Source organism: Cygnus atratus, chromosome 13, assembly GCF_013377495.2.
Source record: "Cygnus atratus isolate AKBS03 ecotype Queensland, Australia chromosome 13, CAtr_DNAZoo_HiC_assembly, whole genome shotgun sequence".
In the NCBI taxonomy this organism is placed as follows: domain Eukaryota; kingdom Metazoa; phylum Chordata; class Aves; order Anseriformes; family Anatidae; genus Cygnus; species Cygnus atratus.
The window spans coordinates 14831602-14845777 of record NC_066374.1 but is presented as its reverse complement, the minus strand read 5'-3'; the positions used below and the strand labels follow the sequence as shown (position 1 = coordinate 14845777).

At 49.4% G+C, this 14176-nt stretch overlaps 1 protein-coding gene across 4 annotated transcripts in view; it reads right to left on the bottom strand.

The window, feature by feature from the left end:
- The window catches only part of LOC118245418 (uncharacterized), a 99974-nt gene that overhangs the window by 68695 nt on the left and 17103 nt on the right, over positions 1–14176 (bottom strand). For 2 of the 4 annotated variants that reach the window (XR_007708820.1, XM_050713418.1), the window contains exon 2: positions 1318–1442. The exons of 1 other annotated variant lie outside the window; for it this stretch is intronic. Coding sequence is in view for 1 of the 3 variants with exons in the window: in XM_050713418.1 (XP_050569375.1) it covers positions 1318–1442 (125 nt within the window). In the remaining 2 variants the exon portion in view is untranslated. Of the gene's footprint in view, positions 1–810; positions 1002–1317; positions 1443–14176 lie in introns of all 4 variants that reach the window. One more of the 4 variants, XR_007708819.1, reaches the window with a different exon arrangement.

The window sequence follows — 14176 nt, the reverse complement described above, 5'->3', positions numbered from 1 at the left end:
GTTGGTTGGAGACTGGGCTCAGGACAGGGGCACATCTACGTTTTTTGTCTCACTTTCAGGAGAGGTCTTGTGAGCCGACAAAAATAGCAGCCTGTAATCCACCTCAGGTGAGGAATGGCCCAGGGCTAAACAGCCTAGGGAAGAACGACTGCAAGTGCAAATTTGGGTACCACAGCAGGGTGCACTGCTGCCTTCCCTAGGACATGGAGCTGGGCCAGTGCCTTTAGCCATCGCCAGTGCAAGCATGCCTGAACAAGGGCTCGCTGCCAAGAATCTCCCCTGTTGGGGGAACCGCTGAGACTTCAGTGCCGTTGTCCGAAATCCCGCCAGGCAGCAAAACGGCCCTATGACTCAGGACAGCTTCCCTGTGAAAACCAGCTCCCAACACTGGCACTGTGGTCCCGAGACACCCCCTGCCCATGAAGTGAGCCATCCAGACATCAGATCCCCTTTGATCTTTTCCGAAATGAAAGGCTAAACAAGAACAGATTGTTTTCCTTAAATGCAGGGGAAAAGAAGAGAGGGTGACGAAGGGGGAATTGGCCTGCTAGGTTCATCTCAACCATACAAAAAAGTCCTTTTAACTTCTCTTAATGAGGACTACTTTTTCCAGATACTACCTAATTATTGCAAATTGCTTCATCTTTTAATTGTTACTGCAAGGCAACTAAACATTGTTACGTTGATTGCTCAAGAGTGGATTGTTAATGGCTTTAATCATTTGATAATCCAGTAATACAATCAATGTAACTCTGCACCTTGTAGGAATAATTTTTGGATCCGCATACTAGGAAACATATATTGCCTTACCATATGTCAGCTTCTGTGGGCCAGATTCTGCCACTCTTCCTCAGTTGCAGCTGTACTCCCGCACAAGTCTGATCCCACAGCTTTCCGCGGGAACACCCAAGTAGCAGTGACTCATTGCATACATGGCTGGCCAAACTGGGTAGGCAACGGGGAAGCCTACAGATTTCGGTTCTGCAATGCAGACGGATGATCTATTGTCATGGGAGAGAGGAGTAAGGTCACACCTGTGCAACTTCACCGCGGCTAGGCTTTCACTACAGCATGGAGAGTTATGCCATAGAGCGAATTTTGCGTGGAGAGCCCTGCAGCTCCAGAACTGACAAGGGCACAGATGGTGCAAACTGCCTGAGCTGGGTAGAAAGAAAGTGGCAGGGCCTGATGCTGATGGCTAGATAGGCAGGGGACCCTCTTCCAGGGGCGTACGCCTCCAGAGATCAATCATCATAAGTGCCAGAGATACTACTTGAACAGCAAGGCAGAGTGTTAGGTGGGAGCTGTGTTTCTTACCTTCGTGCCTCTGCTCTCACTGTTGGTCAGGACCAGCGTGTGGTCCTGGCAGATGGAGTCTAATGTAAGCAGATCTAGAGCATGCAGCAGCCTCAATTCAAAAGCACTGGGATCACTGCTGTATTCTGTAGGGAGTCCCAGAGAAGAAAATCAGAGTATGAAGAGACTGCTCTTACACGATGTAAAAAATAACAGCATTTGGCTCATTAATAGCATTTAGCCCTTAACGAATCTCTCTGGCTTTTAGTTCCTTCATTGCTTTGCTGGTGGGAGATGTTGGTTCCCTGAAGTATGACTGCCCCAGAGGAGGTGGGCCGGCGCAGCCAACTTGTTTGGGCCCTTGGTCATCTCCACCAGTCTGTGTTCCTGGGCCCACAGACCACTTGTCTGTGGGGAAAGCTGAACCCAGCCCCAAACTCTTAGCCAAACAACACAGCCATCAATCCAAGGGGCACAGAGAGGAGGACAGAAGGCAACGTGCCCCATCCAGAGTGATGCTGAGCCATTCAGATGAGCACAGGGGTGAGGGACATGCAGAAGATGCCCGTGACAGCACAAGCCAGGAGGAGGTCTGCCTGGAGGTCGTGGGGAGAGGTACTTCTGCCCAGTGGACCAGACTTTGTCCAAGGACTTTTGGAAACTCTGTTGTCCACCAGCAATGCAGGGCAGGAGAGGATAGGACAGCACAGGCCCCCCGTTCCCCCTCCTCTGGGCTGATCCCTGTCAGCTCCTCATGCAAACAGGAGCAAGTCTCACTGCGGACCACACAGTCCCACCAAAAGCAATTTTGAGGCACAAAAACATCACAGAAGGGTGAATTCCTCCAGAGTCACTTCACAGAGAGTGGAGGAGGAGCATCACCTGACACAGGCTCAGTCACAAAAAGTCAGTTCTGACAGACAGCGAAGAGACTAATAAACTAAGAGTTGCTTTGATTTAGTCTTTCAGGAAAAGGAGACAATTAAGAGGCTTGTGTAATTCAATAACAGTTAACAGGAAAAGGAGCTGTCATAGACAGAGGAAAGCGCACCAGTGTGCAGAGAACCCACAGATAAGCAGATACCCAGCGCAGCCACGCTCACTGGCAGGGACAGGGAGAACATTATGGTGCAAGAGACCCACATAGCAATCCTCAGGACCTCAGAGGGGGGTATTAGGAAGGGCACAGGGAAATCAGGGTAATCACATATCAGCTGCCATTGATTTTCAACACCTGATGAAATTAAAGGGCATTTAATGCAGCACACAGGGGAGGTATCCACCAAAAAACATAAGATGGCATTGAATGTTAGCCAAACCCCACCCAGGACAAAGCTTGCCATTGAAATTCAGCCCCATCTTTTCTAAAATGCCCTCAGATCAGTGGGGTTCCTTTTTATTAGGGCTTTTCTCCTGTGTTATGAACATTTACCCGTCAGTGGTCAAGGGACTGGCTGATGTTTTCCAGCCAGGAACCTGCGATGTCAGTCAGAACCAAAACTGAGGGGTCCCCCCTCCCCCCCAGCAAGCATCAGCCTTAGGGACCTCTCTCAGCATGGAAAATTTAGCAGCACGCAGAGCTGGCAAGCAGCAATCACCTAAAGCAGTAGTGTGAAACATACAGGCTGGGTCTGGCCATCAGAAGCATGCAAATGAATTAGTGAGATTTTTTTTTCCTCCATCACCTCTCCTTTTTCTTAAAAGCAACTTCTATCACTGACAGGGTGAGGAAAAGCTGCTAAACATAAGCTTTTTTTGAGGGGCAGAGCATCTGGATGCAAAGCGAGACTACGGAGGCGCTGGAACAGCCAGAGAAAGGGTGAGATGTGCCACCCACCCAGGGTGGGGACCTCACCCATCAGGTTATCCCCTGGCTCTATGAACCAGCCTTGTCATCAAATGCAGGCTTTGCACAGCCTCGACAAGCTGCCCACTTGCACACACAGCCAGCCTAGGATGCCATGGGGAGGGCCAGGCAGAGCCCGAGGAATACCTGGATTTTATTTTTTCTCCCCCCCTCTCCAAGAAACTGCCCTTCAGTGCCTTCCCAGCTTTGCGCTCATGATTGATCCAAGTCAGGACTGTGAGTAAGTCGTGTACTGATACACCTCCCCGGGGGCTGCTGAACACAGCCACAATTTCACTCATCAAAGCCCCCAGCCTGCCCAGGGCAGTGGGTGGGAAAACTCTGGGGAAGGGGGAGTCTTGTTACAGGCTCCAGGCCTTGGAGGGGTTTTTTGACTGATATGTTATTTTAACTTCGGTCTTCACACAAATCCTACACACTGGTATCGGCAGCTCATCTACAGACAAGGGCTCAGAGACCATCGTGTCAGGTACCATATCTATCACTGGGCAGATCCTCAGGCAGATGGCTGGAGCTACACAGATCATCGTTTTTATTAATCAAAACATCACGCGGCTCTTTACATAGCATAAACAAGATGAAATACAAGAACAAAGATGTGCAGCTGATTAAAAATAGATGCATGCATACCTCAACAGTTCAGAGCCCGGTGGATAGAAATGTTAAGTGGGGTCCTACAGAGTGCCCTGCAAGGTCAATACAATTCAATAGTTTTATTAACAACTTGGAGACTGGACCAGGAGTATGCTAATCAAATCTGAACATTTTACCAAGGTGGGAGGGTGGCAAATAATGCACAGGACAGAAATAAAATACAATACGAGCTTGATAAATTAAAGAAGTGGCCTGCAATCAATACAAAGAGATTCAGCAGGACAAATGCAGAAGATTAACACATAGGAAGGAATAAACAAAAGGACACAGGCTGTATGGAGATATCTGGCCAAACAGCTATACAACAGAGAGTGGTCTGGGGGGATGATCGATTGAACAGAAGTCAATAACATCAGGCTGCTGCAGCCCAGCAAGGTAATTATTCCACTCTTCACAGCACTCGTCAGGCTGCTGTTTGGAGCAGCATGCCCAGATCTGGACATCACGTCGTAACAAAGACAGACAAGTTGGAAGGAGTTCAAAGAACAACAAAAATGCCAGAAGACTTGAAAAACAAAATCTTTGTGTACGTGTGAAAAATGAACCGCAAGCGTGAGACCTGACGCTGCTTTTGTTCAGTTTCATTCCCAGGGGTCTGCCGAGGCCGGAGGAGTTGCAGCCCTGAGAAATGAGGTTGGTCAGAGGAGACTCAGACAGCGCAGGCTAGAGGAATGCAGTGGGGGGAGAGATGTGCTAAATAACAGGAGGTTACAGATAGGCAAAAGGGATGCAACATGGATGCAGGGATTAATTAGGGCTTATTTTGCCCTTGGTGAAATTGCAGGACTGGCCCAAAGCTCCAGCAGAGAAAATTTAGGGGAAATTTGACTCTGTAGTGTTTCTGAAAATTCAGGCAAAGAAAAGTATCTTGGATTGGAGCTGAGACCAACAATAATACCAACAAAAAAAAGGTAGATAAAGAAGAACAGATAGAGTGTCCAGCAAAATCTGTAAAACCAATGCTGTTAGAAATGCATTACCTAACACATCAGGAACAAGCTCTGTCGCACTCACCTCCCGCAGACCCCTCTGAAAGAGCAGTGCATCCCATGCTGCAGAAAGCCCAAGACACCCCTGAACTGAACTGAGCTCCACTCCGTTCCCTTCTCTTCCCTTAAAACGCCAAACCAAGTCTCAACCACCTCCCTGCAGAAATAGTGCTGTGCTTACACATGTGCAGCTCCCACTGCAATCAAACCTGGCTACAATTAAAGCAAAAACGAGCTCTCCACCCTTTGGTGATAGCTTAGAACTGACAGAAATCAAAGCTCCTTGGCTGCAGCTGGAGGAAGGAGCCACAGGAGCTCCCTCTGCCCCAGACAGCTCTCCCAGCACCCAGAGCTGGAGGAAGACACTGCCTGGAGAGAAGCCAGGGCATCGCTCAGTGCTCCAGTGTGGAGACAGAGGTCTGCAACTCCGCAGCACAGTGTACAGTCTCCTGCCAAAAGCCCAATTGCACCATCTGCCAAATTAATATTTCCTATTTTTAATATCTCGTTTAAAGGGAAGCATTAAAGGGAGAAAGGAGAGAAAAATAGAATGCCACCTCACTGATTAGATTTCTAAGCTCTGTAAGGAATTGCACCAGACATCGGGGCTGCTTCTTTCCTGTCCTCCTGAGATCAGTCCTCTCTCCAGAGGTGTGCAGGGCTGCTGGGCTGAATGCAGGGAAATGCACCGCTGCACACCATGCTGCTGCTGCCACTACCACTTAGCAAGGAGTGGAGAGCAGGGAGGCTGGAGAAGATGAATCAACATGGTTCATTTCTTTGTGAGGAGCTCTTTCCCCGTCTTATTTCCAGCCTGGAATCAGCCCCTGCCACCTTGTTTCTCCTGGAAGGCATGTAGAAGGGCAGTAAGGATTTGCATCCTAAAAGTGAAAGAGAAAGGGGTGAAAGCAGAGGAGAGAGGGAAAATCACCCCCCACAAACAGCAACGAAGTGCAGATGCAGTGCTTTGGGAAGGAGGCAGCCCATGCAGCGGGCAGCAGCGGTTCATGCTGAATTAGCATGGGACTGTGAGCTAGAGGCAGATACTGTGAGCTGCAGCCACAGCGTAGGGACTGCTGCTGGCTGAGGAGCTGGGCAGGGCTCTCTGGCCCCCGGCCAGCTGCGAGGTCCCCTTCCAAAAATGGCACCTCCCGAGGCTCATCCAAGCAGCTCCTGGGCTGAACGGCAGCCACGGCTGCTGATGCTAATGGAATTAAACATTAATATGCTAAACAGAACGAAGACAGAGGGGCTTGGATTTGTCTAGGTAGCAGACATGTCTGAGGTTAATGCCTGCCAATTCTTATTTGCTCTGCGATGTCAAAATCCATGTCCTTATTAGCCATCCCATTAGTCCCCTGAGGCTAGCAGCCCATTAGTCCTGTCCTGGCCCTTGCCAGCACTTAGTGCTTTCAAAGAGCCACGCTCTCGCCGCGGGGCAGAGCGATACAACCGTCCACGTTCCCACCTGGCATCCCCCCTGGTCTGTGCTGGGATCAGCTGGGCTTCCTGAGGTGGTGCCGGGCATTAGGAAGCTGGCCTGCAGCAGGGAGCTAAGGGAGAGCAGCCTTTACCTCTGCCAACCTGCTCTGGTGGTGAGTGGGGTCATCCCACCAGGTTCTTTGCGCTCAGAAAGGCGAGATGGGCCTCCTGCCCTTCCTCTTCCTCCCTCCGCTTCCCTGTGCTCTCCTCAGCTTCTTCATCCTCCAGAACGTTTTGGGCCTGCTCTGATTCTCTCATCATTGACTTTATGTTATGAGTCCTATGGGAGAGGAAACTTGTCTTCTGTTTGCCTATAAAACACCACTCCATACATAATTAATACTAATAATTAGCGGGCATCACTATTAGAGACAAAAGATTACCAAAGCACAGCAGACTGCTAGTCCGTTAAGCACAGCGTCTGTTGCACATACTGCAGTGGCCCAGCGAGGGACCTCGAGCCATGGCTCCAGCTGACCGAGTGGCAGCTGTGGCAGCTCAGGGCCCTGTGCCTGTGGCACTTTGCACCAGTGAGAAGTTTTGCTGGCGAGGTTCCCCTCGGCCTGGCCGGGATTTCAGCTTTCCCAGCAGCAAACCCTGTTTCTCTCCCCTACAAAGCACCCTGGAGATGCCTGAACATTTGCCGCACAAAGCTGAGGGTCAGGCTCCCAGGCAGAGCAGCTGAGACCCAAGTTACGAGACTCAAGCCTCTTTCTACTACTTCCCAACGTAAAACAGCAGCCTGTATAACCACACTTACCACTATAAACAGGGATTTGCTGTCAACAGATTGTGCGGGGCACTGCTAGTGAGACCTGTATCACCATCCCCACCTTAGAGATGGGGAAACTGGGGCGTGAAGGACATGCAGGGAGTCAAGCAAAGGTACTGGACCAAGGTCAGTCAGCAAGCCGGGAGCATAACTCAGCTTTTCTGCAGCACTCCTATTTCCCAGCTTTAAATTAAACCTAATATAAGATTAAAAGAGTGGAGAGTGCCTTCTTCACCTTCCCCCAAGAGGGCAGTTACTCACTTTTGTAGTTTTCTTACATTTACATACCAGGCCACAGCAGTGAAATAAATTTTCTCTTCCTGCAGCCACCAGAGTAAACGGTCCAAGCTCAATTTGGAGCCACATGTTCAGTGTGGATAACTTCCCAAAGAAAGATTGCTGCACACACCAGGATGTAGAGAGGAAATTTCCCTCGGACTGCTTCTTCTACCTCTGGAGTAAATATTTCCCCAGAAGTTCCCCCCTTCACATGCAAGATCCTTCCATTTATTTCTATTCCCAGACCTCAGATTTAGCAGAGCACTGAAGCAGGTACTTACCTTTAATCAAGCACATTAGTCGCCCCATTGAAGTCAATGGGACTTCTCAGGTGCTTAAAGCTAAGAATGTGCTCAGAGTGTGCTGCTAAACCAAGGAAAGTGGTGGTTGATGAAGACAGAGAAAAAGCAGCCAACAAATGAACCAGAACCATCTGCGAATGACTCCCAACTGGGCAGGCTCCCTTGTATCTCCTTACACTGCTTTGCTTGCTGAAGAATTTTTCATTATGAATACAGAGCTCCTGCTGCTGCTACTGCTTTTAAATGGTGCTTAGCAATGCTAGACCCCGGGGGTACGCCGTAGTTCCAGCCAGGGCCTCCAGCACGCTGCTGGGGCACTTCCAGCCCTGGTGTGGTGGCTGCAGCAGGAGGGAGGTCAAAGCACAGCCCTGCCTTGGCCTGGCTGGGAAACAATCCCATAGCTGGTGCAGGTGTTGCAAGAGGAAAGCAGTGATGGAAACACTCCTACTGGAGTTACACTAGCCCAAAACTGCCATCTAAACCTGCAGGTGATGGTCCCCAGTACTACTGCTATTTACACTACAGGGCAAACACCATGCAGTGTTGCATCCCACAACATTATCCCATGTTTGCTCATCCCTGGTAGAGTTGTAGCCCATGTGAGGGCATCTTGAGAAATGCTTCCCACACAGCATTTTCTGAAAAATTCTTCCCCATCCATCGTATGTGCTCAACTGAGCAGATTCCTCCATACTTGCTAAAAACAAGTCAACAATTCAGGACCAATGTGTGATCAGTGGGATTTGCTAGGCAGAATGTTAACTGGAGTTAAAATTCATGTTTTGGAGACAGCTGCAGGAAGATGGTTGTGGACATCTGATATAGTGGCTTTGCAACAGGGTTGAGCTTGCCCAGCACCAGCGCTGTGCCTTGCTCAGCTACCCGTAACCCTTAGAATGAGCACCTGCTCTAAACGGTTCTTCCTAAAAGCTCAAAATTCATGTTTTACAAATAAGCCCTTAAAAATTCACCGTTTTCTGCCAGCAAAGTACTATAAAATATTCACAACATTCAAAATGGATCTAGATGCAAAACAATTCTTTCTTTTTTCAGGTGATAAGTTGCAGAAGACATTACCCCCAGCTCTAGTCCTGGGAGGCACAGTTGTTCAGAGTAGCTTGTGTATGTTCTCTATTGCTTTTTAAAGACATTATAGGTGGCAGATTGATTTTTATTAATTATTTCTATTGCAGCAACACCTAAGGCTGATCTGATGTTGCTCTTATATTGTGTAGGAGTAGCAAATAATGAGATTATCAGATTGTGTACTGCCTCTGAAAGTGCCTTGTTTGGGCCTTGTATCATTTGTTGCAATGTACCCTGTAGACAGTATTTATCAGAGCAACACAAGAAGAATCCATAATATTCATCTGGCTATTGCCACCTCCATGGTAAAATTATGATGGCAGTTCAGGAAGACAGCTGAAAATGTTTCAATGTACTCTGCATAAGGATTGCATGTAACGACCACCACAGACAGTAAAAAATAGCTATCAGCCTGCTTCAGAATGCTTCCTTGATTGGAGCCGTAATTTATGGGCACTCCCTGGCTTTGTGAGCAGCTGTCCCCACGGCTGGCTGGAGGCAGCCTGCCCCAGGGGCTATCCTGCTTCAGCACCAAGTCATCCGTCACAGCTCCCAGGGCCAGTGGGGATGGCATGAGCAAAGGTGGCTGCACCAAACCATGACTCCAGACACATCAAACAGCTGGGAAGCAACAGGCTCAGTATCATCTTCAATTGCTTTAGCCAGATACTTGCCCTTATTATCACAGATGCACACGTGCCTGATAAGAGAGAGATATCTGCTCAAGAATAGGATGCACTATGCACAAAGGGAGAGAACTGCTGACAGGGAGAATGTAGCTTACTATTTAAATCCCACTTTAAAAAAAAATGTCTTTTTTAATAAAATTTCCTTAGAAGAGTCTCTCTTGTGTACACAAAGCCATGGGGAAATTTCCCAACGGGTACAGAGGAGATTACAAGATACAGCTTAGGCTGGAACATCAGGGGGTGGATGCTTTGAACTCAGGGGGTTTCTAAAAGCACAGGGGAAATTCTTCCAGAGTCAGAGTATTTCACAGTGTTTTAATAGGGGACAAATTACTCTTTTTTTTTTCTGCCCTCTGCAGATCTGCCCAAAGAATCACAAACATTTTTCCTCCTTCAAATCATTCTCTGGTGAGAGTGATAACAATACACCCCTGATAGTCTAACGCCACCGGTAGATCTCAAAGCACTTGATAAAGTTGCACAGGTTTCATGAGAGCTATTTTTCAGGGGCAGAGAGAGGTGAAGTGACTTCACTAAAGAGCTAACCTAAGTAGTTGAATCAAAAAAGACCTTATTATAGTAACACAAAAGCGTCGTTTGAGATACTACGATTTGACATCATCCCAAAAAATATAATGCTTTAGGGCATGACTCCATAGCCATTAACGTTTGTGTAAGGCATTCCATTGACATCGGTGGAAGCTGGGTCTGCCTTTTAAAAGCTATCCCTTCATCCACTCAGACAAGCATTTTTTTTTTCATTCCCATTTGCAGCTGATGTTCTCCAGGCTGTTTTCTGGAAAGCGACAACTTTTCCATTTTCACATAGAGCAACGTTATTTCCATGGTACGCCAGTCTGCTTGGGATGTCATGGCGTGGCTCACAGCAAACACTAACATGACATGACAGGCAGATGCAACTCGCTGAGCTCTGCCTTGGCAGGACAAGCCAGGGAAGAAGTTTAAAGCGGCTTTTTTCAAGGAAACATGATGGAGAGGGAAGGGAGTGCCAAATTCCACCTTTCTGCTTCTGGAAGCAGAGACCCAAATGTTACAGACCGGTGCCACTGAGGGCATGGCACCACTGAGGTGCCGACACCACTAAGAGCCAACAGGGATGGCAAGGGCACCCTCGGCCAGCTGTGGTGACCCCAGTGTCCCAAGCTGGGGTGATGTGTCTCTCTGCATGACTGCCCAGCTTGCAGCCACACCACTGAGCTATGTGCAAGCTCCGTTTTGCCTCTCAAAACACCCAGGAGATATCCTTTAACAGAGGGACAAAAAGAATAGATCATGTAGCCTACCCAGACTGTAATACCTTGGAGTTAAGCCAAGGCACTAAGGCACACATGCAAGTAGCAGAAGGAAGAAAATGTCCCGTGTCTTTGATGGCGCAGAGCAGCTTCAGGATGTCCAGAAGAGAGAACTCATCACCCAGCTGGGCTAAGCCGGCAGGAGGATCTGCACCACATCCCCAGGGACCCATCTGGAGGCTCGATCACAGCAGGAGCTTGGGGCCTGCTCACCTCCCTGTGCTGCTAGCTGAGGGGCAGGATCTGGCCAGCCCTGGGCATGTACGGGCAGTCCTCAGTGTGCACTGGTGGGGACGGACCTGCTGCTGTGTTCTGGCAAGGGGGTGGCTCAGCAAAGTGCTGCAGCCCAGTCCTTGACTCCGATGGTGCAGCAGCCACCAGGAATATTCCTTCCCAGCTCTGTCACTTCCTTGTCCTCCTGGTGGTGCTTCCCTGCTGCCCTGAGCCAGGCCTGGAAAACTTCCGGCAAAAGCAAGCATTGCATCAGGAATGAAACAGCACAGTGCAACTTTGGATTAGAGCCTGCTTTCGCAAGGTGTTGTATTCCAGCCACACACCAGACACCATCATTTGTTGGATGGGGTGAGTATTTATGATGACCCCAGAGCCTGCATTAATTCATTTACCGTGATCCAACGACTGGAAGACATCCCTTTAGCTTCAATAGGATATTGGCTCAAGCCCACATACATCAAATCTATATCTGCAACATCCAAGCTGTCCCCATCTGTTACCCTGACTGTGAAGTTTACAGATGAGAAGCAGGAAAAGTTATAAAATGCAATGTGCAAGCCCTGATCTTGTGCAGACATATGAGGCATGCTTAACTTCTCACACAGAGTGTAATCTCAGATGTCCCTGTGGACAACCAATGACGCAGAGACATCGGCACACATGCCAGGCTTTCTGCACGCATTGCTCAGCCGCCTTCAGAGCGCGAGCATAATTAAGGTCAGCTCACACCTTGCCAAGCCCCAAACATGTACTTCCAGGAGCTTCAAGCAGGTTGAGGTAATTAATATCAATAGCTAATAAAGTCCACTAATATCCACTCTGTAGCCATAGAATGAAATTGCAGAAACTCGAGGAGGCTCTCTCGGCTCTGCCTCGCAAGGCAGGATTGCTTTCTGCCGTGCACTGTGAAGGACTGCTTCCCTGCAGCCCAGGCTCTGGCAGCACCACGTGCCGCGCTGTCCTCTCGCCCCTCCACCTTGACCTCCAAATCTCCCCGGGCAGAGGCTGCCTCAGTGAGATTGATGACTCCACTTGGCTACACGAAGAGCCTCTGATGAGCCTTGGTGGTTTTCGGCTCTTACTGCAGTGGCAGTTCGGAGCCTTTTTGACCTTCAGCTGCATGAGCACCCAAGACTGCAGCCTCTGTGGTGCAACCCCCGTGGCACAGCCTCTGCAGCACAGCCCTGAAGCCTGTGTGGCAGTGGGGCTACACGTGCCTCCCGAGCAGGGCTGGTGTCGGGATGAACAGTGCCAGCACGGCGGCACTGGGAAGCGGCACAGCAGACTTTCAGCACAGAAATTACTCCAGGCATAAAGAAAACACCAACAAAGATCACACTTGACAAAAAGAGGCAGGAATTTCACAGCAAAAGAGAAGAATAGAGACTTTAAAAGCTGCTTTCATTTCACTCCACAGCTCTGTACACAGATAGTCAAGCACCAGAAACGTTAGGGCTTGGGGCACACTGCAGGTCACTAGGATTTCCTCATTTATTGCTTATTTCTTATATAAACTCACTACAAACACAGGAGTCTTCTTCCTCTTTGTATTGTTTGGAAACAGTGAGACTGAATAGGATCTTTTCTTTTTCACTCCTCTTCCTCTTAAGGGCTGCAATAATGAGCTGAGGATATAGTTCACTTCTCTGAGAGGAGGCTATTAGAGCTGGTGCTAAACACCTACATCAGAGAGGCTGCAAAGCAGCGGCTCCGTCCTCTCCTCCTCCTCCGGGAAGTCGCAGCTCCACTCAGGAAGGACAAGGAGGCAGGCACCAGTGGAGGACACTGCGGAAAGGATTAACTCCTGATCCCCAGCACGAGCAGAGCCACTTCACGTGGGAAGCCCACATTTCTCTGCAGGCAGAGGGGTCCCCAGGTAAGCAGGAGCTCTCCAGGAGCACGCCAGCCGCCTCCCAGCTCCTCTGCCAGGTGTGGGGTGCCACCAGAGGATGGGCGCTGGGTGAGCGCAGAGGCACAGCTGATGGAAAGGGGCAGCTGTGGGGAGCAGGGACAAGGGGAAGAGCTTTCTCTGGCAGATGTTGGCAGCTGGCAGGATGCTTCCCGACCCTGAGCAGCTCAGGCTCAGGAAATGCTTGTCATGAGGCGAGACTGAGATCAGGTGCCCCAAGCCTGCTGTGACCCTAAAGTGATTATCGCCTTAAAGTAGGTTAGTGTGTTAATAAATTAATTATGCACCAGGGTAGTCGGTTGTCTGAGGAGAGAAGGATTAAATTACCTCCTAGATAAATTAGGAACAGGATGGCCTGGGGGGAAGAAGGGAAGATCTGAACTTGAAGGAGTCCCACAGGAAACGCCAAGAAAAGACTGGAGATGAAGCCCACCCTGTGTTGGCCATCAATGGACCGTGAGCTTTCATGCTGGGGAGCTGGCCTGGAGAAGACCTCCCCAGTGTGTGATAATGGCCAGGAGCAGCCCCCTGGCACACCACGGGATGGAGAACACCTCGGCCCAGGGCAGGCGTGCCACTAGCTGCAGCTCCGAGGCCAGGCAGCACCACCACCGCCTGGCAAATAAATTGCACGGGCGGCAAGAGATACCAAAGAAGCTGCCAACTCACAGCTAGAGCTGCCACAAATCCAGGGCCTGTCACCAAACTATCTGTGGGATGAGATAAATGTTCCAAAAGTTCCTCTTCCCCTCCTCCCCCAAGCAGGCAGTGATTACTAAGGACATTTCCATGAGCGGTGTATGATCTTTATTTTTTTCATGCACAATGACCTTTAAAAGTACTGGCTAAGCTATTTGCATTGCCTAGCCCAGAGTTTCAACAGACAGCAGGAAGACGAGCATTAACCTTAATGGCTAAATCACTTCATGCCACGCCGAAGACGGAAGACTCCCATGAGTAGGCGAAGGACCATTTTCGTTTGATTATTACATATTTAAACAGCAACAAACACCTCTCGAGGCTCAAAGTTACATACCTGCCAATGTTCCCCTGGTTTTCGGGGGGGGCAGCCTAGCAAAACACCCAGCCCACGGCTCGATCAGTGCCTTGAGATGCTTCACAGAGGAGGTCGGGAACCTCTGCTGGCCCCGTGCCGCCAAGGAGCTGTGAATTCAGAGCTGACCCCAAAGCACCCTGCGGTACTTACCGAGGGCTCACGTTGCCTTGGTGCTGGGATCTCACACTTTTTTTTTTTTTTCAGAGAAAAAGGATTTTGTAACGTGTAAGTTTTATTTATACCAACA